General features: G+C 46.4%; 2 protein-coding genes across 4 annotated transcripts in view; both read left to right on the top strand.

Moving 5' to 3' along the window:
* Nucleotides 1-1,520: 1,520 nt before the first annotated feature.
* LOC144736797 (uncharacterized) lies at nucleotides 1,521-16,288 on the top strand. Of its 2 annotated transcripts, XM_078619437.1 has the most exons (8): nucleotides 1,521-1,612; nucleotides 6,569-6,613; nucleotides 7,214-7,345; nucleotides 8,097-8,255; nucleotides 9,758-9,810; nucleotides 12,222-12,323; nucleotides 13,143-13,229; nucleotides 15,686-16,288. In XM_078619437.1, the coding sequence occupies exons 2-8, from the start codon at nucleotides 6,601-6,603 to the stop codon at nucleotides 15,734-15,736; spliced, it is 597 nt and encodes a 198-aa protein (XP_078475563.1). In that variant the 5' UTR covers nucleotides 1,521-1,612; nucleotides 6,569-6,600; the 3' UTR covers nucleotides 15,737-16,288. The 2 variants fall into 2 exon arrangements, with proteins under 2 accessions (XP_078475563.1, XP_078475564.1); XM_078619438.1 differs by lacking the exon at nucleotides 7,214-7,345.
* A 3,873-nt stretch (nucleotides 16,289-20,161) lies between these two features.
* The window catches only part of LOC144736848 (phagosome assembly factor 1-like), a 28,676-nt gene continuing 24,960 nt past the window's right edge, over nucleotides 20,162-23,877 (top strand). The window contains exon 1 of one of the 2 annotated variants that reach the window (XM_078619497.1): nucleotides 20,162-20,381. In XM_078619497.1, coding sequence (XP_078475623.1) covers nucleotides 20,318-20,381 — 64 coding nt within the window. In that variant the 5' untranslated portion in view covers nucleotides 20,162-20,317. The remainder of the gene's footprint in view (nucleotides 20,382-23,877) is intronic. The other variant, XM_078619496.1, reaches the window with a different exon arrangement.

The following is a 23,877-nucleotide window of genomic DNA, read 5'->3' as shown; positions in this document are numbered from 1 at the left end:
CCATAGAAGTCCAGTTTATCATAGTTCAGTTCACCATGGAAATCCAGTTCACCATGGAAATCCAATTCACCATGGAAATCCAGTTCACCATGGAAATCCAGTTCATCATGGAAATCCAGTTCATGTAAATCCAGTTAACTATGGAAATCCAGTTCATGTTAGTCCAGTTTACCATGGAAGTCCAGTTCACCATGGAAGTCCAGTTTACCATGGAAATCCAGTTCAACATGGAAGTCCAGTTTTCCATAGAAGTCCTGTTCACCATGGGAGAACAATTTACCATAGAAGTACAGTTCATCTGCAGGGGTTCAGCAACCTGTGGCTCATTAATGACCGCCGTCTTGTATTCACATGCATATTGCGGCTCTTGAAATATTTAGGGTTTTTTGACCGAATTTAATCTGAGGCTTATATCCCACCCCCCAAGTAAAGCCCATTGAACTAAGGATATATATTTTAAGTGGACCACTCGCCCAGTACACAACATCAAAGCATTCCACCTCTTCTTGGTTCTTTCGGTAAAGTCACGTAGAAGGGAAATAATAAAAATAAAACAATAAAATACAATTATCACGACGTTTCGGCCACAACACAAGCAGCCGTCCTCAGGAAGCAGCCGTCCTCGGCAGAGGTCGCAACTGGGTACCCGATACCCGGCTACCCGTACCCGGCCGGGTACGGGTAGCCGTTTGCGAGCCTGGTGCGGCCGGGTACGGGTAGGCCGTGAGTCACTTGTGAGTCACCGTTTGTCACTAATTTCGGGTAGGGTACGGGTAGGGAACGGGTACCCGTACCCGGCCGGGTACGGTTACAGTTACCCATTTGCGACCCTGGTGCGGAATCAAAACCCGTTTGCGACCTCAGGTCCTGAGAAGGACGGCGAGTCAGAGGAGTTCCAGGGCCTATCTGCCAGTCTTCTTCACTGGTTCTTCACTCCTTAGCTCCCCAACACTGAACCACGAGCCCTCTCGTTCCCCGCCTTTTATACCAATTTGCCACCGAGGGGTGGGGCTGTGTGGGATCCCAGCATCCCCCCACAGCCCCCCCAGGGTGGTAACCGTTTGCGGACGTGGATGTGGACACCCCTGTGAGCTTGTCCGTTGCCCTCCCGTAACACCCCTACACTGGCTAGACAAATTGTATATTTGTTTGTGATTCTCCCTTGTGATGGGACTTTGTAGGGCGAACTTTGAGATTTATAAGGCCACGGGGTGACCAACAAGGTCCGTATTGGTCTGTAAAAAGGTTGCCACTGAAAAGGGGGTTGACAGGGATGCTTCTGCAACGCTCATGCTTATTTTGACCAACGTTACGGGAAGGGGAGAGAGCTGGGGATTGCGTCTTATACTCGGGTGTAATACGGCAAATGATTCACGTGGTCACAGCATGTGGGGGGAGGGGCCTCAATCCACTCGCTCGACTCTCGGCTGCTCACGCCGCTCTCGACCTCTCTTCCTGCCCCCCCCCCACCCTCTGGGGTGTGCGGAGCGCGAGGCAATCGACCAATCACATCGCGCGCTCGACTCGCTCGGCTTCGATTGCTTCGCTCTGGCGACGCCGCCATTTTGCTTGGCCCCGCGGTGATGGTGACGACTCGGCCGCGCCAGAGCGGGTGACGAATCCAGCACTCGCCCAACCACTCACCCACCACTCACTCGCGCCCACCACTCACCCACTACTCACTCGCCCCACCACTCACCCACCACTCACTCTCCCCACCACTCACCCACCACTCGCTCACCCCACGACTCACCCACTACTCACCCCACTACTCACTCACCACTCACCCCACTACTCAGCCACTACTCACCCACTACTCACTCGCCCCACCACTCACCCACCACTCACTCGCCCCACCACTCACCCACCACTCACTCACCCCACTACTCACCCACCCCACTACTCACCCACCACTATCTCGCCCCACCACTCACCGACCACTCACTCGTCCCACCACTCACCCACCATTCACTCGCCCCACCACTCACCCACCACTCGCTCACCCCACTACTCAGCCACTGCTCACTCACCCCACTACTCAGCCACTACTCACTCAGCCACTATTCACCCACCACTCACCCACTACTCACTCGCCCCACCACTCACCCACCATTCACCCCACTATTCACTCACCACTCACCCCACTACTCAGCCACTACTCACTCGCCCCACCACTCACCCACCACCCACTCACCCCACTACTCACCCACTACTCATCATCATTACGGGGGCTAGGAGATGTTAACTACCTCGCCTGGTATACAGGAGGTCGTGGGTTCGATCCTGACCCTGACAGCTGCTGTGTATTTGGAGTTTGCGTGTCTCTATCTCACCATCATCACGGTGGCTAGGAGATGTTAACTACCTCGCCTGGTATACAGGAGGTCGTGGGTTCGATCCTGACCCTGACACCTGCTGTGTATTTGGAGTTTGCGTGTCTCTATCTCACCATCATCATCATCACGGTGGCTAGGAGATGTTAACTACCTCGCCTGGTATACAGGAGGACGTGGGTTCGATCCTGACCCTGACACCTGCTGTGTATATGGAGTTTGCGTGTCTCTATCTCACCATCATCATCATCACGGTGGCGAGGAGATGTTAACTACCTCGCCTGGTATACAGGAGGTCGTGGGTTCGATCCTGACCCTGACACCTGCTGTGTATTTGGAGTTTGCGTGTCTCTATATCACCATCATCACGGTGGCTAGGAGATGTTAACTACCTCGCCTGGTATACAGGAGGACGTGGGTTCGATCCTGACCCTGACACCTGCTGTGTATTTGGAGTTTGCGTGTCTATCTCACCATCATCATCACGGTGGCGAGGAGATGTTAACTACCTCGCCTGGTATACAGGAGGTCGTGGGTTCGATCCTGACCCTGACACCTGCTGTGTATTTGGAGTTTGCGTGTCTCTATATCACCATCATCACGGTGGCTAGGAGATGTTAACTACCTCGCCTGGTATACAGGAGGACGTGGGTTCGATCCTGACCCTGACACCTGCTGTGTATTTGGAGTTTGCGTGTCTCTATCTCACCATCATCATCATCACGGTGGCGAGGAGATGTTAACTACCTCGCCTGGTATACAGGAGGTCGTGGGTTCGATCCTGACCCTGACACCTGCTGTGTATTTGGAGTTTGCGTGTCTCTATATCACCATCATCACGGTGGCTAGGAGATGTTAACTACCTCGCCTGGTATACAGGAGGACGTGGGTTCGATCCTGACCCTGACACCTGCTGTGTATTTGGAGTTTGCGTGTCTCTCACACTCCCCGTGGAGGTCGCATGGATTTGTCTCCGGATCCTCCGGGTTTCCCTCCACATTAAAATCAACACGCGTCCAGGGTCATGGGACCTCCTTTGCCAGTACCAAAATATGAGAAGAGGTTTTCCCCTTTTTCTGGCAACAAAACAGGTGTTAAGATGTTAAAACACCAAACTGAAACATTTTACAAGGAATCATGTCTGCATTAACCACAATACTTGTGGTCAGAATGCAAACAAAAAACATACTCTGATAATATATGCATTGTCTTTGAAACTGATTGGTCCACACCACAGACAGCAAAAGGCGTCCGCTGGTCTACCACCATATAATAAGCTGTATTGTACCGTGCGTGGAGACGCTGTCACGGGAGGTTGTGTGTTTATATATATCTCAGTAGGCCTGACCTGGTAAAATTTTACAACGTGTTCAGTATGGTGGGCTGAATGACAATCAGAATATTTACACTGGAGAAATCCGATGAGCTATGAAGCTCTTCTTTTCTCACATATGTCCAGTAGGAGCGTGTTAGAACATTACAACAACAAACAACACATAAACACACGTACTTGTGGCAAAACATGCAAACAAACGTGCTCTGATCGTAATGTATGCATTGGCTTTGTAACGAATTGGCATGCAGCAGCCTACTTTGTGGCCTTCTCTCACCGGTGTCAGACCAGAGTTCCAACAACAAAAATACATTACAAAACACGATACTGTGTGAGTTGAGACGTCGAGAATAGGGTTGGGAGGTGACAACGTCAGAGTGGCATAGCTCGGGTGTGGATCAATCAACTTTAAAGGACAGTGCACATTATCAGAGTTATGTTATTTTGTTTGTATTATGACTGCAGGTATTGCGGTCTATGCAAACATGACTCCTTGTAAAAAGGTGTCAGTTTTGTTGCCAGATAGAAGGGTAAAGAACCAATTATCAGTGGCATAGCTGTCAACCCATACGATGTACCCTCGTACAGGGAAATTGAGTTTTCAAGTCCATATGGCCTCACACAGAGACCCACTTCTTTAGAACTGTTTTATGTGTTTAGTTTGTTGTCCTTCCCCCGCACCTCTGATTAGCGCGGTTGGCTACGTGCGGTCCATACGGCGCACAGCCATTTCAATGCGGGCAGAATAATAGTAGCAATTATTTTGTCTGTTTCTTTGAGTTTCTCCCTTGCGATGGGACGTTGTAGGATGAACGTTGAGATGCATAAGGGCACGGGTGCGGTCCATACGGCGCACAGCCATTTCAATACGGGCAGAATAATAGTAGCAATTATTTTGTCTGTTTCTTTGAGTTTCTCCCTTGTGATGGGACGTTGTAGGATGAACGTTGAGATGCATAAGGGCACGGGGTGACCAATGAGGTCTGAATTGATCAGTAATAAGGTAGTCACTGATAAGGGGTTGACAGGTATGGAGTGAACACTTTTGCTGTAAAAGGGTTCATTAAGGAAGGTACTGCCCTGGAATTCGATTGATCAACGCCACTCCCGGCGGATCGTCCTGCACGAGAGGGAGACACTCTTTAAGAGAAGGGCCTCACTTCTCCACGTTTTCGCTGGCGATTTGTAAATGCTGCTGATTTGCTCTCCAACACACCGGGCGTGCTGAAGTAACTAATTGGCGCGTTTTTGTTTTACGTGACAGACCCTGACTATTTGACTGTGTCTGGGTGGTGACGGGTTTAACGACACATTTATATTCATGCGATCTAACCCCCAAAAAAACCTTTAACCCCTAACTTGTCACTAATTTCAGCTATATCCCTAACCCTAAAATTGTCTTCTAAGGCTTTCCCCTATCCCCTAATTCTAACTCTGTCCCTATCCCAGAACTTTGTCCCCTATCGCTGTCCCAATCCCCTAACCTTATCCCCTTATGATTTTTTTCCCTAACCCCTATTGCTGTCCCAATCCCATAACCGTGTCCACAAATCTGGTCCCTATCCCTTAACACTGTCCTCTATCCCCCACTTTTTCCCCTAATCCTGCCACTAACCCCATCTCCTAATACACCCCTTGAGTGTTAACTTCCTCGCGAAGAGTTGGTTTTCTCTAGTTTTCTCACACATTTATAAATACACTCAATGGAGTTGGCCAAACATGCAAATATAGGACCACAGAGCTTGGGCAATTGTTGGCTGCCTTCCGGCTCGTCCGTGGTCTTCCGTGTCTCCGTGTGAAAACTGTGCACCTTGAGACATTTCCGTGTTCGGAGAAGCTTTTATTTGCATGAGCGATGCAATGATCTTTTCAATCGCAGCACACACCTGTTGTCTCGTGCTTCAAAGGTGAGCTTTGGCAGCATAGCAAATAGGTTACAGCATTGCTGTACGTATTTTTTTTAATTATTAACATCTCATATGGAAGGAGTTTCTCCAATTTGTGCAATTTGCCTCCCAAGTGCAAAACTCATAATGGAATTGCTCGAACATTACAAAGCAGGGCCCTCTGGGAAATGAGTCCTGAGACTCGCCAAGGCTTTGTTGAGCAATGTGCAGTATTTTATTTGTATTTTATTATACTTCAGCCAGGAATGCCTCACTGAGGCTGAAGATTCAGGAGGGTTCTGCAAAGTTTTTTGCAGTAAGAGGTGATATTGCTGCTACGTGTGACATCCCAATTTAGTAATGTGCAGGTAATCTTTCAGAATTGGGGATGTTTGACCAACACCATTTACAATGTACGGTTGTTTTAGCAGTGGGAGTAAAGCGGAGAACCCAGAGGAAATCCATGCAGAACAGGGGGGGAGAGAATGCACAAACTCCACACAGAAATTCTAGATTTGAAGCTTTCGTGACTGCAAAGATTCATATTCTTAGGTTTTTTCGGTAAAGTCACGTAGGTAAAAAATTACAATTAATAAAAGTAAAATAAAAATCACGACGTTTCGGAGGCAACACAAGCTTCCGTCTTCAGGTGGAACCGTCACAGCCCGACAGCTGCATCAAGTAAATGAGGGATTACAGGAGATACCACTCCATTATATATACGGAGTGGTATCTCCTGTAATCCCTCATTTACTTGATACAGCTGTCGGGCTGTGACGGTTCCACCTGAAGACGGAAGCTTGTGTTGCCTCCGAAACGTCGTGATTTTTATTTTACTTTTATTAATTTTAATTTTTTACCTACGTGACTTTACCGAAAAAACCTAAGAATATGAATCCACACAGAAAGGCACTCGAGCTGGGGATTGAACCTAGGAGCTCCTTGTTGCGAGGTGCAAACATTGCCACTTTGCCGCATTGCCGCATTGCCGCATTAATTGTTGTTTTCTGATGCAGGTGACGGCTGTGACCCGGAGCTGTGTTGAGTGATGGCGGATCAGGGTGAGCTGCTCACCACACATCAGAATCTCTATTTTTACCGGAGGAATCCGATGAGCTATTAAGCTCTTTTTCACAGATGTCCAGTAAGGGGCAGGTCGGAACGTTTCAACAATAAACGATGCTAAAAACACAAACGGAGTGCAAAGTATAGGAGAGGTAAACAAAGCATTTAAAAATATACAGACTAAACGTTTGTTTATCTCACCAGGTAAAGCCCACTGAGCTATTAGTTTCATTTTCAAAAGCGACCTAGCTCAACAAAGTGGCTTGTCATTTAGAAATGTATAGCAGCAAAATAATCTAAATAATATCGACGCATGTTTCTAAATGCAGGAGGGAAAAACCAGAGGACCCGGAGAAGAAATCCATGCGACCACGGGGAGAGAGACACGCAAACTCCAATTATACAGACGTCAGGGTCGGGATAGATCCCCCGACCTTCTGTATACTAGGCGAGCAGTGGGGCTCCTGGGTGAGCGGTGGCGCTCTTGGATGAGCGGTGGGGCTACTGGGTGAACGGCGGAGATCTGACCACGTTACTGCTGCCGCCGCCGTCACGGTGGAGCCGTAAGCCTCGTGCTGCTGCTGTGTGCATCGCAGGTGACAGGAAGCGCAAGCACAGCTGGGGGGAGAGCAGGGAGCGGAGGGAAAGCAGGGACAGCCGGGAGAGCCGGGGAAGCCGGGAGAGCAGGGAGAGCGCCAGCACCTCCAGGAGAGAGCGCGATGAGCGAGGTGAGCGTTCACGAGGGTTGCAAATGGGTTAAACAACACACAAAGGTGTTTTTTTGTGATGGCCACTCCAAGCATCTGCCAGTTTTGTCGTTTAGACCAACAACTCGAAAAGAGTTTGGGGGTCTTAACGACAACGTGTCTAAACACGAAAAAGAACGTTCAGTTCTTTAGAGCTGGTGGTCTGGATAAGGCTGAGAGAGTTTTGCACATGCAATGCTGCACACCTTTGTGTGTTGTTCCATCTGTTTCGAGCCTGCATGAATGTTTCTGCTGTGATGAGTTTTCGCATCATTTACGTATTTGAATAACCGATTGTAAAAACATGACCAAAATCCACACATGTGGAAACGTCCAGCAATGAACATGGTGTATCTATCTTTTTTTAATTGAAAAATTAGATACTGCTGTGGTCGAATGCCCAGCACATTGCACCTGAAATCCAGAGGTCGTTGGTTCCATTCTATCTCCTGGGGCAGCAGTTAAAAGCTTGAGAGGTTCCCAAGTATCAATATTCCTCTGGAATCGATTTCTGGTCCTGGATTCTCAGGACCAGTAATCTATTTTGAAAACGTTTACAGCTTTATCGGTTGTCATTTAACAACCCCACAATGTTCTTTTGGTCGTTGACCCGAACGTGAGAGCGTGCCGCGTGTGGTTCTGTTAGCGGGGAGTGTTGATGGTGGTGAGGTGGGTGAGATCTCTTCCCCTGTGACTGATTTCCCAGTACTGGGGGACCGTGCTTGTGTTTCAGAGAAGGAAAAACGCAAGCGAAAGAGGAGTCGGAGCAGGAGCCGTTCCTCGTCCGTGTCGTCCTCATCATCATCTGCGTCCTCCTCCTCCGCCTCCTCCGCCTCATCCGCATCCTCATCGTCCTCCTCCTCGTGCTCACAGAGCAGCTCTTCCAGTGCTGGTGAGGGCACGGCCACACAGAAACTCGCTTACGGACTCCTACACACTCTCACAGATAGATAACAACAAAAAAGACAAAGATCTCCGGATAGCTTTTCGATGTAAAGCTTTCGTGACTGCAGGGATTCATCTTCTTGGTTCTTTCGGTAAAGTCACGTAGAATGGAAATAATAAAATAATAAAAATAAAACATAATAAAATAATTCTCACGACGTTTCGGCCACAACGCAAGCTGCTTGCGTTGTGGCCGAAACGTCGTGAGAATTATTTTATTATGTTTTATTTTTATTATTTCCATTCTACGTGACTTTACCGAAAGAACCAAGAAGATGAATCTCCGTATAGCGTTAACAGACTATTGGAGCAAGTGCTTTTAGCGAGCACATATGAAGGCCGGCACGGCACACAAGGGGGTGGGTGGCCAACACCATGCCCGGCCGCCTTTGTCTCCCCGGTAACGATGTTTACACATCGCACCAGGTACTCATTTGAGGCTTCGTCGACCTAGGGGAGGCCTAGGACCGGTTCAGATAATCGTCACTGCTGGTGACCGTGAGCAGAAATTGAACCCGGGTCACCGGGTTTGTAGCGCAACGTAGCGCTAACAGCTTCACTAACGTTCCTCACAGATAGATACACATTCACACACGTAGAAATGCTCACACGCCCGGCAGTCTTTGTGTTTGGGCACAGGTAGAGGGACTTGGGAACCCGTTCAGATAGCAGACCCATATTTGGGGCTGTTATGTGGTCCAGCAGTAGCGCTTCGCTGCTTTGTTTCAGAGGTTCGCCGTTGGAATCTGGCAGGCCACCCTGGTTATTACTGCAACGTGTATTAGTCACATGTGTGGAGTAAGGTTCCCTTACTCCATTCAAAACGAGTAGGCTATTGTGTACTGCCCGTGTCGCGGTCCGTAATTTTCTCCTTTCAAAAAATTACACCGCAAAGTACTCGGTTGCGATAACATATACCAGAACATCACCCGCGATTCTGAAACTCCCGGTGCCTTGCGCGAAACGTTAGCGCCTTTGTGCGCTCCAAGAATAGTGCGATTAACAAATATGCCAAGTCATCATCATCTTGCAACAGCCCTGGAAAGTGATGCCAACTGCCTTTGCCCGACGACAAAACCTGCACACACTAATGCCCCTCGTTTGGGTGACAGGGTGGTAGCAGCGTCATGGTTAACACTTGTGCCTGACTTGCTGGTGGGGGGGGGGGGCGGCTTCATGCATGGGTTTCATCCGGGGTTGCCCGGTTACCTCCCGGAAAAACAAAAAACAAACACCATGAGAGGACTTGGCAGGACCCTCCTGAAAGAGATTCTTGGGAGTCACTGAGGTTTCCCTTGGCAAACAAGCGGAACAATGAGAATCACGGTGATGAAAGTTACGCCTGCAAGTGACGTTGACTGCTGAAGGCGCGCACTCGTTGGCTGGGGGAACGCCAAATGCAATGTTCCCCGTGGCTGACCTAACACTGGTCAACTTTTAACAATGCAGAATCCGACAAGAAAAAAAGAAAGAAAATAAAGAAAGAGAAAAACAGCAAAAAGGTAACGACCCGGTCTCTGAGCAGATATTTTTACCACTTGATAATATGAACATTGGTGTATAGAAAAATTATTTGAGTTGTTAGTAAGTAAGGACTTGTCCCTTGCTTTTTATTTGACGCGTGTGCAGCGATGGCGCAGCCATCGATCGAGGGTCGAATTCGAACCGCGTTGTGTGATTGGCATCGCGCTCGCTGAAGGTGAATGCCTTCAGGGAAGTCACGTGCTGTATACGCAACTGCGCACAATTCTGAGTCACTTATAACTGCGTTGCCGTTACTCATTGGCAATTATGGACTCAGAATATTGTCCTATCTCATAAGAGTCCCTGGCACGTAATAATATGCTACACAGTGGCAGTGGGGGTCGCAAAATGCCGATGTATTACTAATAAACACCAATGATCCAATCGAAATTAGGGATTTCGATCGGATCATTGGGGGGGCACGTGTCACCCCCCCCCCCCTACTGGCTCTGCCTGTGGGTGTATACAATTTTGGGTGCCACGGTGGCGAGATGTTAACTATCTCGCCTGGTATATAGGAAGTCGTGGGTTCGATCCTGACGCTTGTATGTTTGGAGTTTGCGTGTCTCTCTCTCTCTCCCCGTGGTCGTGTGGATTGTCTCTGGGTCCTCTAGTTTTTTCCCTCATTTAGAATCAACGTCATGCATTTCGAGTATTTGTCCACTATATATTTCCACGTGATAAGCCACTTCGTTGAGCTATCATTTGTGATAGCCAGGTCGCTTCTGATAAAGAGCTATATAACTTAGTAGGCCTTACCTGGTAAAATAAAAAATAGTTTATTTTTATCTCAACACAGCAGCCATTCCATATGAAGGAATTCAAATATATTTGCATATAATGTAAACCAGCCGGGCGTGACTGCGAAAGAGCGAGCGACTTGCAACCGGAAGATTGTGAATTCAATGCCTGATAGGGGGAAGTGGGGGTTAACTCGCCCCATCATCCCTCTGTGGTCGATAAAATATCTATCAATTGGTGGGGAAGGTAACCGTGGTTGTCCTATGGAGAGACTTGTGCCCCTTGCCATATGATTGTGGAATTTCGATCACTTGTGCAGGTGAGCAGGGAAATCACTTTGACCCGTGACTTCATAATTTGCACGTTAATTGTAGATGTGCTAAAAATTTGTTTTGCGTTCTTACGCACGTAGAGCATGTATCGTGAGAATAGAGAGTTTTATTAATAGACAAATTGATGGATTCATCTTCTTGGTTCTTTCGGTAAAGTCACGTAGAAGGGAAGTAATAAAATAATAAAAATAAAACATAATAAAATAATTCTCACGACGTTTCGGCCACAACGCAAGCAGCCATCCTCAGGTGAAGACCAGGTCTATCGGGGAGACAGCGTCTGAGAATTATTTTATTATGTTTTATTTTAATTATTTTATTACTTCCCTTCTACGTGACTTTACCGAAAGAACCAAGAAGATGAATCCCTGCAGTCACGAAAGCTTTAAATCGAAATTTAAATTGCTGGATCTCTACACGTGGAATACCACTAATGATGTCATAATTCAACCTCATGTAGACTTGAGACATTTCAGGATGGTCATGCATTTGATGTTTGGCCAATTGCTGTTTGATTAACTTGGCTCGTGTCGAGCAGAGTGGTGGTGGCGCAGTGGTAACTCTTGAGCCTCACAGCAAGAAGAGTGCCTGGGTTCGATACCCAACTCTGGGAAATTTCTATGTGTGGAGTTTGTACTTTCCCCTGCTCTGCATGGGTTTCCTCCGGGGTTCTCCGGTATTGACCACAACATCCCAGTGCTGAAACATTATCTATGGGACCCCTCCTTACTGGTATCTAGATGATGTAAAAAGAATAGACTTTAACCTTTTCCCGAAATTATACAAGAGGTGTTACGGTGTTCAAACACCTGACTGGGTGTCAAAGAGACATCTAGCCACGCACGCCTGTGGTTAATGCAGACTTGACAACAGTGGTTGTGAATTGCATGTGACCGTTAATTTAGACCATTGCCCACGGAAGAAGCTACTGCCCGCGAACGACTGAAACAGGCCAGCTGGGGGCTGGTGACAGGGCCCCAGTTAATAAGGAGCATTGTGTGTGTCTCTGATGTGCGCCTGTGCTACGAACCAGATGACCCGAGTTAAATTCCTTCTCGAAGTTCTGACAGTTATCCGAACTGATCCTGGGTCTACCACTAGGTCGACTCCGCCATAAATGAATACCTGGTACGATGTGTAAACATCAACATTGGGGAGACAAAGCCAATCGAGCGTGGTGTTGGCCACCTACCTACCCCCGTTATCGCTAACGGCCGTGCCGGCCTTCGTTGGCGCTGCTCGCTTTTAACGGCGATTTTTGCCCAACCGTCCGTGAAGGCCGAATGGGGGTGATCCTTTGTCTTTGGTGGGTGCAGAAAGATAAGAAGGACAAGAAGAAGAAGAAAAAGAAGAAGACTAAGAAGCCACACAAGAGCAAGACCGAGGGTGATGGCGAGGGCCCCGTCCAGCTGTCCAAGGTCTGCCTGAGCCACGGCAGAAAGGGGGGGGAGGGTGGGGGGGGCTGCTTGTGGAGCCTTTGACACCGCAGACACCTCACTTCTGATTGGACAGGATTTGACACAGTGGTAACATCTTGTGCCTCACAGCAAGAAGGGGCCTTGGGTTTGATCCCCGACCCGGGCTGCTTTCTGCGTGTGGAGTTTGTATGTTTTCTTTCTCTCCCTGTTCTGCACCTCCCGATTAGCACGGTTGGTTATGTACGGTGTGAAAGAAGTTCAACACAGACACTTGCTTTTCCAACGGGTTCTACGGTTTCCTCCCCATGGCTAAAAAAACACAAACGATGTAACGGGTATTGGCCAAACATCTCAAAGATGAAAATTAACTTGCACATTTCTCCATTGGGATCACACACATCAGCTAACATCGCCCCCTTTTGCAAAAAACAATTGGCATGACCCTCCTGAATAAGGGGTAATGTGACTCAGTCACCTTGTGCCGAAGAGGGACAGCTGCCACTGGGCGTGCCCAAGTCTAGAACACCAAATCTATCATTGCCAGACTCATGCCCACTTGTGGGACAGGTGCTAAATCACCTTGTGCTACGCAGGTATAGCTGCCACTGGCGATATGACCCTTCAAATGTGTTGAGATGAGATTCGATACAAGTTTATTTATTGCATGTCCAGTGCTTTGAGATGGCCCAACTTATCCATCGTAAATCATGATGATCATAAAGAGCCCTAAAAGGCTCAGTGAGACGTATGTGGGTAATGATTAAAAACAACTGCCATTTGTGAGTTACTTGTTTGATGGAAGTTCTTCTCTCTGTGCAGTTCTTGAAGCGTAAGAATAAGAAGTACAGCATGGTCACGGGGAGGAAGATCAAGATGAAGGTGAAGAAGTCAAAAGCTGACAAAGAGGTATGATTCCATCATCATCATTAAACCTCCGTTGCCAGTACCAAAGTATAATAATAGGGTTTTTTCCCCTTTAAAAAAAAAGGGGGGAAACCCCTATTACAGTAAGACCTTGGATTGCGAGTAACTTGGTCTGCGAGTCTTTTGCAAGACGAGCAAAATTTTTAAATAAATATTCATTTGATAAACGAGCGAGGTCTTGCAATACGAGTAGTAGGTGTATACGCTTTGGCTGCCGAGCGTCACGTGATCACAACTGATATATGAGTGCATTGGATTGCAAACACGTTTCCGGAACGAATTATGCTCGCAATCCAAGGTTTTACTTTATTATACCTTGGTACTGGCAAAGGAGGTCTAATGATGTAGATGCTTAACCCGAGCCCTCATTACTTTGATAGTGCATTGTCTTTGAGCTGTACGCCTTTTGGCATCATCTGGTCGAGCACCAATTGAGACGAGGCTCAAAAGAAAGCAGTCTCTGGAGTGGACCAATCAGTTTCAAGGACAATGCATATATTATCGGTGTGTTTTTTGTTTGCATTTTGACCACAAGTATTGTGGTTAATGCACACATGATTCCTTGTAAAAAGGTTTCAGTTTTGTTGCCAGAAAAAAAAGGGCAAAAACCCTATTAGGTATTATTCCAGTTGAACACGTAGGCTTTTGCGACCAATATCCATAAATTATTTTGGGTTGGATTGCGTGAATATAAATATGTCGTTTAAACCGCCGCCACCCGACACAGCCAATTGGTAAGGTTTGTCACAAAAATGTGCCAATTACTCGTTCAGCACACTGGTGTGTTGGAGAGTAAACCCACAACATTTACAATTTGAGTACGATGTTTTTCCTACAGGAATTATTCCTCTTGTATTACCAAAGAAAGCCTCACCGAGTTTCGAGACTCCCTTTCAGGATGGTCCTGCAAGTTCAGTTTTCAGTTTCATTTATTTGGTATAGCCCTGTGAGCCATTCGGCTCTTGAATCGGGTGCAACTGCAACAAACAAAAACATGAACAAGAAAACATCTTAAAGTGACTACGTGCAAACAGAAAAATCCAGGAAAAAACAGCAAAAAGTGTGCAGTTAGGGGGAAGGGGGGGGTGGTCAATAAATTGCTCTGTGTTCCCAATCGATTAATTTTCAGTGCTATCTTTTTCCAGCATTGGGATATTGATTCGCCAATAGCACAGTTGGCTATGTACAGTGGGAAAGAAGTTCAACGTACATACACATGTATTGGGGGGGTTATATGGGAGAAACCTGAAAATCTGCAGTAAACCCATGCAGAAAGGTGTCCGATTTGGGAATTTAAACCAGTGCCCTTCTTGCTGTGAGGCACAAGCATATCCGCAGCAGCCGTATTTTAATTCAATTTCTATTGCAGTGGGCCCGTTACATGCAGAACGCTTGACTCATCCAATGTAAAATACCCATTAATTCTAGATTTGAAGCTTTCGTGACTGCAAGGATTCATATTCTTAGGTTTTTTCGGTAAAGTCACGTAGGTAAAAAATTAATAAAAATAAAAATCACGACGTTTCGGAGGCAACACAAGCTTCCGTCTTCAGGTGGAACCGTCACAGCACGATAGCTGTATCAAGTAAGAGGATACTTAAGTAAGAGGATACTTGATACAGCTATCGTTCTGTGACGGTTCCACCTGAAGACGGAAGCTTGTGTTGCCCCCGAAACGTCGTAATTTTTATCTTATTTTACTTTTATTATTTTTAAATTTTTTACCTACGTGACTTTACCGAAAAAATCTAAGAATATAAAACACCCATCTCATGCAATACAGCACCCTCACATCTTTAACTGCAGAACTCACCCATAGTTAACACACACAAACGGTGTTGTGCTTCACTGACAGTGGTGTGAACGAGAGCGTGAACTGCCGCATACGCGCGTGTTCTGTTTTACTCTTTGGTTCTTTCGGTAAAGTGACGTATAAAGAGAAAATAATAAATTAAATACTAGCATACGACGTTTCGATTGCAACACAAGCAATCATCATCAAGTATAAATGAAATAGAAACACAAATCTAGTCAACTTAGAAATGTAATGTAATACAACAGAGAGTCAGATAACATAACAGTCAACACCCTACCTGGTTGATTACGTTCTTCCTGAGAATGATAAATTTGAGAGAGAGATAAAACACAGAACCAGAGACATAGACAGACATATAAGTAGAGACAGATATCACAGAGATACATAGAGAGTGACACATACATAGGCACACAGAGAAACCACGCCTCTGTGTCGAGGCCTTAAATAGAGAGAGGGGGCGGAGAGAGAGGGAGGAAACGTATGCTAGTATTTAATTTATTATTTTCTCTTTATACATGACTTTACAGAAAGAACCAAAGAGTAATTCCTGCAGTCACGAAAGCTCCAAATTAAGTATGTGTTCTGTTTTGACATTAATCCGCGTACTGTCTTACGTTCACAGCGAGACAGAAATCGGGCAGAGCTGCTCAAATTCCTGAACCAATCCATTTGAAGGCGGGAAAGTGTCTCTCACGCTCAAGGAGGTTGGATCAGGTCATCTTACAGTCGGGCGCCGCGTCCCTCGTGTGGAGATGGAGTCACCTCTACGCAGACGGAGCCGCCGCCCGCAAAGGGTGGAACCACTCGTGGAGAGTCTCGAGTTCTGTTCCTGCCGATCCACGTTCCGTCTGGTGAAAAAGTAAAAATCCCCATGATTGGGGAGCACATGCCCGCCCGTGCGGAGAGAAGAGAGCTCATTTCACTCTTCCCATGGTGTGGTGGCGTTTGTTTGGTTGGGACCGCGGGAAATAATGTTTATGTATTAAAGTTTTTTTAAAGCAACCGGTTCCTCCTTGGCATCAGTGTCGCATAAGTCATCGAGCTCGCTCGACGCGGTGTAAAGCGTTATCTCCCCCCCCCTCCCCCCAACCGCACACGCACAAGTGCGGACTGTCGCCAGTTGTAAATATTAACTCGCTGTAGTCGAACGCATCTCACTGATCAAGAAGGCCGCTTCCAGTTGTAGGCGGCAATGGGAATGTGACGATTAAAAGCAAAGAAAAACGCTGTGTGATGAAGGTCTCTTCCATTCTACTGCAGACCGTGTGGATGCCCATTCAAACTTAACGCCTTGCTCTTGGTGTTTCCATGTGTCTATGTGTGCATTTAGCGGGAGCGTAGCGGTTCGTGAACTGTACTAACAACCTGGCTACCCGAGTTCGATACTCTATCGCAGCCAACATCAGTGCCGAATATCTGAACCGATCCTAGGCCTCCGCTTGATCGACTCCACCTAAAACGCGTACCTGGTGCAGTTTGTAAACATGAGAACTGGGAAGGCAAAAGGCGTGGTGCTTAACACGGCTGGTGTTGGGTTTGTAATTGTTTTGATTTTGAGAGATTTTGCATCGGTTTACACAACGATAACATTGAGCTTGCGTGCAAAGTGTTCAAGGGTTTTTCTACCTTGGTAAATACTGTGTTTTGATAGTCATTACTGGCATCCAGAGGAGCATTACATCTAAGGTTTACGGAGCCTTGCTTAAAATTATTTTTAATATGTACTTGGGTATTACTTTGTGTGACTTATGTTGTTTCTTAAGTTGCCCTTCCACCCGATCTCCGTAGGCCACACAGGCAAACAAGTTACAGTGGTAATTTGGTATACGTCGTTAATTCGTTCCAGAAGGGGTCGGACTTATACCGAAAATGACGTATACCAAATAATTTTTCCCATAAGAAATAAAGGGAAAGGAAATAATCCGTTCCAGAGTATAAGAAATTATATTTTATGTGACATACATTAAAGGGGTTGTATGAAATTTTGACACCACTTATTACTAAAATGCATACATAAATGAAAATAAATGCATAAATAAATTTAAATAAAAACATTTAACATCACTTCACCTTTCTGAGGAGTTGATAGCCTACGAAGATGGTGGTGAGGAAGGGGAGGAGATGTTATTTTTGGGAAGGAGAGTCCCCTTCCATTAAAACTTCAGGAAGCTGAAATTCTGGGGTTTTTAAATCCTTTATATTAAGTTCGCGTGCTTGCGTGCTTGCGTGCTTGCTTGCTTACGACCGTGCAAATCTTTTGGTCGTTTTTAATTTCCGTGAAAAACATTTTCCAAAATTTTACACTGTTTAGGGAATTTTTTTTAAATATTTAATTACCAAATGCTTAATGCTGGCAGACAATTATCTGACCCATAGGTGGCAGCCATCTCAAGCCAGAGGACGAGAGGACTCTAGCCGCCACGCATATAAAGGATTTATAGTGAAAACTTTGTTTTTACGGGTTAATTTTTTTTTCTCTTTTCTGTCTTTTTTCTTGACTTGGACCTGGTTGAGGCTCACCGGGTTTGAGTTTTACTAAAAACCTGTCCGTTGAAGTTTGTTTTTGCCTTCTTCTAAGAATGTTCCTGAAGTGTGACATTGTCTGGTCATTCCACACAATACTGTTACGGCTTGTTGACTGAGGAGTGGCGCTTGTTTCAGTCGTGAACGGGGTATACGCGGATACGCGGTGACTCATCCCGACCCATACAAGTTGTAGCAAGCGCGTCGTATCCCAAGCAAGACGTCGTATCCCAAGACATTTGTTTTCTGGTCAAAACACGATGTATACCAAATTCGACGTATTCCAAAGTGGTCGTATACCGAGGTACCACTGTACGAGTGGGAATGTAGCACGGCGCTGAATGTTTACCAGTGGAGTACAGCTGTGATTTAAAGACTCTACTCGACAGACCTGCTCTCCACCTGAGGACGGCTGCTTGCGTTTTGGCCGAAACGTGAGAATTAATTTATTATGTTTACATTTTATAATTTCCATTCTACGTGACTTTACCGATGGAAACCAAGAAGATACAGCTGTGATGGTGAACGATTGTGTGACTGCACCAGCCGGCTTGCTGTGTAGGACAGGTTTGGGTAATAAGCAGGCAGATTGTCCTGTGGGGAGCTCCCAGGTGCTGAGCCCACACCTCTTCGATGGAATCTGCTGCCGAATGTTGTTGGGACGATCCTCAGCCTCATTTTTAAATCATTTATATTAAGTTCGCGTGCTTGCTTGCTTGCGTGCTTGCTTGCTTAGGACCGTGCAAATCTTTCGGTCGTTTTTTAACCCACTTCCCGTGATCCAATCGAGCTGACATTTTCCACACAGACTCGTTGTGCGTGACAATGAATGTTCGTTAAAAAAAATTCCAAAATTTTACACTTTTTAGGACAAAAATATTATATTTAATTACTAATTGCTTAATGCTGCCATGCAATCATCTGACCCATAGGTTGCAGCCATCTCAAGCCAGAGGACAAGAGGACTCTAGCCGCCACGCATTTAAAGGATTTATAGTGAAAAACTTTGTTTTTACGGGTTATACTTTTTTTACTACACCAGGTTCCTTGGCCCATACCTGTCAACCCATACGCTTTACCTGTATTCTTGTACAGGGGAATTGTGTGTTCAGATCCATACGGCGGACAGCTGTTTCAATAAGGGCAAAACATGTCTTGTGATGGGACATTGTAGGATAAACGTTGAGATTTATAAGGGCACAGGGTGATTAATAAGCTCTGAATTGGTCTGTAATAAGGGGCCGTCCATAAATGACGTCACGCACCTAAGGGGGGGTCAGACATTTGTGATGGGGGGGGGGTGTGTGAGAAATGTGACGTCACACCAAAATGCGCATTTTTAAATAAATATAGACAACACGTTCAACTTAATTAAATAGACTTTTTAATAAATGTGTCCTACAACAGTGCAGCGCCACATTAAATACGCACTACAATGACAATAGTTTTAAAGCGATTTGAAGCATGTTTTATTTGGGGGGGTGGGGCAGAGCTTTGTGACGTCATATTTGAGGGGGGGGTCTGACTTTTTGTGACGCCGTGTGACGAAGGGGGGGGGGGGTCAAAAATCGCGTGACGTCATTTATGGACGGCCCCTTGTAACTTTATGACCCGTCCCGACTAGACGTTTGTGAAAAAGAGCTTTATAGCTCAGATCTGATTCCTCCAGTATAAAGATTCTGATTCTCAGGAGGTTAGAGGCCGTATCATAGAAATCAGCCATGCCCAATCTACTGCTGGATGACTTACGCTGATCCGTTGGGATTGGTGGCAAGGACTGGTCAATATAATTCGCTGCTGATGTTAGCCGTGGCCGGGAATCAAACTTAGGTGGCCGAGTAGCGATTACGTCAATGCCATGGTGGAGTAGATTTATGAGGTGACGTCACCTCCAACTGGGGGAGTGCTTTGTCGCACGATGACGTCACACAGACGAGGGTGTGATGTTGCGCGATGACGTCATCCCCAAATGGGGAAGTGTGATGTCACGCTATGACGTCACCTCCACGGGAGTGTGATATCGAACCGATTGATGTTTCCACCAACCGGGGAGTGTGATGTCGCGCTATGACGTCAGCCCCAAATGGGGGAGTGTGATGTCGCGCCATGACGTCACCCCCAAATGGAGGAGTGTGATGTCACGCGATGACGTCACCCCAACGGGTGAGTGTTATGTCGCACCGAGTGACGTTACCACCAACCGGGGAGTGTGATGTCACGCGATGACGTCACCCCAACGGGGGAGTGTGATATCGTACCGATTGATGTTATCCCCAAACGGGGAGTGTGATGTCGCGCCATGACGTCACCCACAAATGGAGGAGTGTGATGTCACGATGACGTCACCCCCAACCGGGGAGTGTGATGTCTCGCCATGACGTCACCCCAAAATGGGAGAGTGTGATGTCACGCGATGACGTCACCCCAACGGGGGAGTGTGATATCGAACCGATTGATGTTACCACCAACCGGGGAGTGTGATGTCACGCGATGACGTCACCCCTAAACGGGGGGAGGGGAGTGTCATGTCGCTCGATGACGGCACCGCCTCGAGGGAAGTGACGTCACTCACAATACCGGAAGTGTGCGTGTTGACAAGGAGCTTGCAATGGCCGGGCCGAGACGTTGACGCCGACACCGCCGCCGCTGCCGCCACTCGCGACCGAGACTCCCGGAGAAGCTGGGACACCCCGAGACCCCGAGAGAGAGAGACGCCGCGAGCCCAGGGCCAATGTTAGAGTTGGAGGTGGTGCCCGAGCGCTCCGTGGGGAACGAGAGATGGGAGTTCACGTTGGGTGAGCTTCGCATGGGGAGACGGGGGGGGTTGAACAATGCCTTGCGCAAGAACGTTTCATATTATATACACAACAAAGACACAACGGATACATACACTATCACACGTAACTATACATAGCGCAGCAACAATAGCCGTGCAGTTACGCGTAACTACACGGCGACTACAATCACACAGACCACAAAGATATTTCCCGTGTAGCCTTAACAGACTGTTGGGGCAAGTGTTGTTAGCGAGCACCTATGAAGGCCGGCACGGCACACGAGGGGGTGGGTGGCCAGCACCACGCCCGGCCGCCTTTGTCTCTCTAGTAGCGATGTTTACACACCGCACCAGGTACTCATTTGAGGCCGAGTCGATCTAGGGGAAGCCCAGGACGGGTTCAGATAAATCGTCACTGGTGTTGGTCGTGAGCGGGAATCGAACTCTCGCTAAGTTACACACAAACATGTAACTACACAACGACATCCACACAGTTACACACGAACATGTAACTAGACAACGACAACCACACAGTTACACACAAACATGTGACTACACAACGATAACCACGCAGTTACACACAAACATGTAACTACACAACGACAACCACACAGTTACACACAAACATGTAACTCCACAACGACAACCACACAGTTACACACAAACATGTAACTACACAACGACATCCACACAGTTACACACGAACATGTAACTAGACAACGACAACCACACAGTTACACACAAACATGTAACTACACAACGATAACCACGCAGTTACACACAAACATGTAACTACACAACGACAACCACACAGTTACACACAAACATGTAACTCCACAACGACAACCACACAGTTACACACAAACATGTAACTACACAACGACAACCACACAGTTACACACAAACATGTAACTACACAACGACAACCACACAGTTACACACGAACATGTAACTACACAACGACAACCACACAGTTACACACAAACATGTAACTCCACAACGACAACCACACAGTTACACACAAACATGTAACTACACAACGACAACCACACAGTTACACACAAACATGTAACTCCACAACGACAACCACACAGTTACACACAAACATGTAACTACACAACGACAACCACACAGTTACACACAAACATGTAACTACACAACGACAACCACACAGTTACACACGAACATGTAACTACACAACGACAACCACACAGTTACACACAAACATGTAACTACACATAACACAACGACAACCACACAGTTACACGTAGAAACGCACGTACAGCAACGCAGTTCTACACAACACGAAGTTATACACGAGACGATTATACTTAACAACACAGTTATTGACAACACAGTTACCGATATACACAACACCGTGATACACAGCACAACTTTACACACCAACACGGTTATACACAACATTTAGTAATGCATAGCGACATAATTCTGCCCTCGGACACGATTATACACAACACACGAATACATCACACTACGTGAGTCACAACAGAAACGCGATTATACACAACAACAACACAGTTATAAATTTCGATTTAAAGCTTTCGTGACTGCAGGGATTCATCTTCTTGGTTCTTTCGGTAAAGTCACGTAGAAGGGAAATAATAAAATAATACAAATAAAACATAATAAAATTCTATTTTAAAATACAACATAATAACATTGTATTTTATTTTGTTTTATTTTTATTATGTTATTATTTCCCTTCTACGTGACTTTACCGAAAGAACCAAGAAGATGAACACAGTTATATACAACAATACACGCAGTACACCGTTATTCACAACGCATACGTAATTATACACAGCACGCGTATACACAGGGTACAATAAGCCCTAAGAGCACTCACACCATTGTTGCTACACAACACGCATAAATGCACAACGCATACGCAGTGGCATACAACGGCAAAGCAATTCTGTAGGTTTTCTTTAAAACCCCACTTGCTAAGCGAAGGCCCATATGGCCAAAACCCCAAGCGGCCAGCAATAATCATCGACTGTCAAAATTGTAATCGATACGTTCCTTGAATTGAGCGATGTTATTAAGAGCTCTAGGGAAAAATAGACGATGGGAGGGAATTCCAAATTGGGAGCAGTATGCAGACCTGCACTGGGCGAACGAATGTTTGGTGAGTTGTTAAATGGGTGGGTGGTTGGTGAGTTGTTAAATGGGTGGGTGATTGGTGAGTTGTTAAATGGGTGGGCGGGCGAGTGAGTTGTTAAATGGGTGGTTGGTGAGTTGTTAAATGGGTGGTTGATTTGTGAGTTGTTAAATGGGTGGGTGGTTGGTGAGTTGTTAAATGGGTGGGCGAGTGAGTTGTTAAATGGGTGGGTGGTTGGTGAGTTGTTAAATGGGTGGGTGGTTGGTGAGTTGTTTAATGGGTGGTTGGTGAGTTGTTAAATGGGTGGTTGGTTGGTGAGTTGTTAAATGGGTGGTTGGTTGGTGAGTTGTTAAATGGGTGGGCGAGTGAGTTGTTAAATGGGTGGGTGGTTGGTGAGTTGTTAAATGGGTGGTTGGTTGGTGAGTTGTTAAATGGGTGGTTGGTTGGTGAGTTGTTAAATGGGTGGGCGAGTGAGTTGTTAAATGGGTGGGTGGTTGGTGAGTTGTTAAATGGGTGGGTGGTTGGTGAGTTGTTAAATGGGTGGGTGGTTGGTGAGTTGTTAAATGGGTGGGCGAGTGAGTTTGTGGTGGTTGAGCAACACAGTATGGCGGAGATGACTTGAGTTCTTTAAACGGGTGGAGGAATCGATTAAGTTAACGGGAACGGTGACGATGCTCGTAGCGATAGAAGAGTGATAAGGAGACGACTGGCCGACATTGAGCGAGTGATTGGAGATTATTGAAGAGGTCTGGATCAGTCTAACCATGACCCCAGTGAAATTTAATTCTGTCAAGCGCAGTGGGCTCGTTAATTGAGTACTCCACAACAGGAATTCCAGCTGTGGACAAATGTTTGCTTTGTATATCAGCCACGAGTTAAGGGTGCGTTGGCACAGATAGGAAAACAAAGCTTCAATGCTTCATAAACCGGGTTAGCAATACAATGCAGTACTACACTATATTAACCATTCCATGACAAGTCATATGAGATCGTTGTACCCAGCAGGTTAATGGTTTTACTATGACGAATACATCCCTGTCAACCCCTTACCAGTGCCCTACCTTATTACAGACCAATTCGGACTTTAGTGGTCACCCCGTGCCCTTAGAAATCTCAACGTTCATCCTACAAAGTCCCATCACCAGGGATGAACACAGACACAATTATTTTGCCCGTATTGAAACGACCGTACGCCGTATGGGACCTGAACACTCAATTTCTCTGTACAAGAATACGGGGTAAAGCGTATGGGTTGACAGGTATACGAATAACAACCTTGTTAAATATGACAACACCTACAATGTACCGTATAGGCATGCCGAAAGTACACACCTTCAGATAATTAGATCATCTTCGCCCACTGTGTAACGTAAACAATTATATCCCATCACAC

The sequence above is a fragment of the Lampetra planeri genome, chromosome 63 (assembly GCF_965212315.1).
Source record: "Lampetra planeri chromosome 63, kcLamPlan1.2.h2, whole genome shotgun sequence".
NCBI classification, from domain to species: Eukaryota; Metazoa; Chordata; class Hyperoartia; order Petromyzontiformes; family Petromyzontidae; genus Lampetra; species Lampetra planeri.
The sequence above is the reverse complement of the archived record's forward strand: the minus strand, read 5'-3'. Positions and strand labels throughout refer to the sequence as shown.

Bases quoted from the DNA above. Each gene is read 5' to 3' on its own strand.
- LOC144736797 (XM_078619437.1), top strand. The intron at 7,346-8,096 runs GTGAGCGTTCAC...CTTGTGTTTCAG, and splicing joins GAGAGAGCGCGATGAGCGAG to AGAAGGAAAAACGCAAGCGA. The intron at 8,256-9,757 runs GTGAGGGCACGG...TTAACAATGCAG, and splicing joins GAGCAGCTCTTCCAGTGCTG to AATCCGACAAGAAAAAAAGA.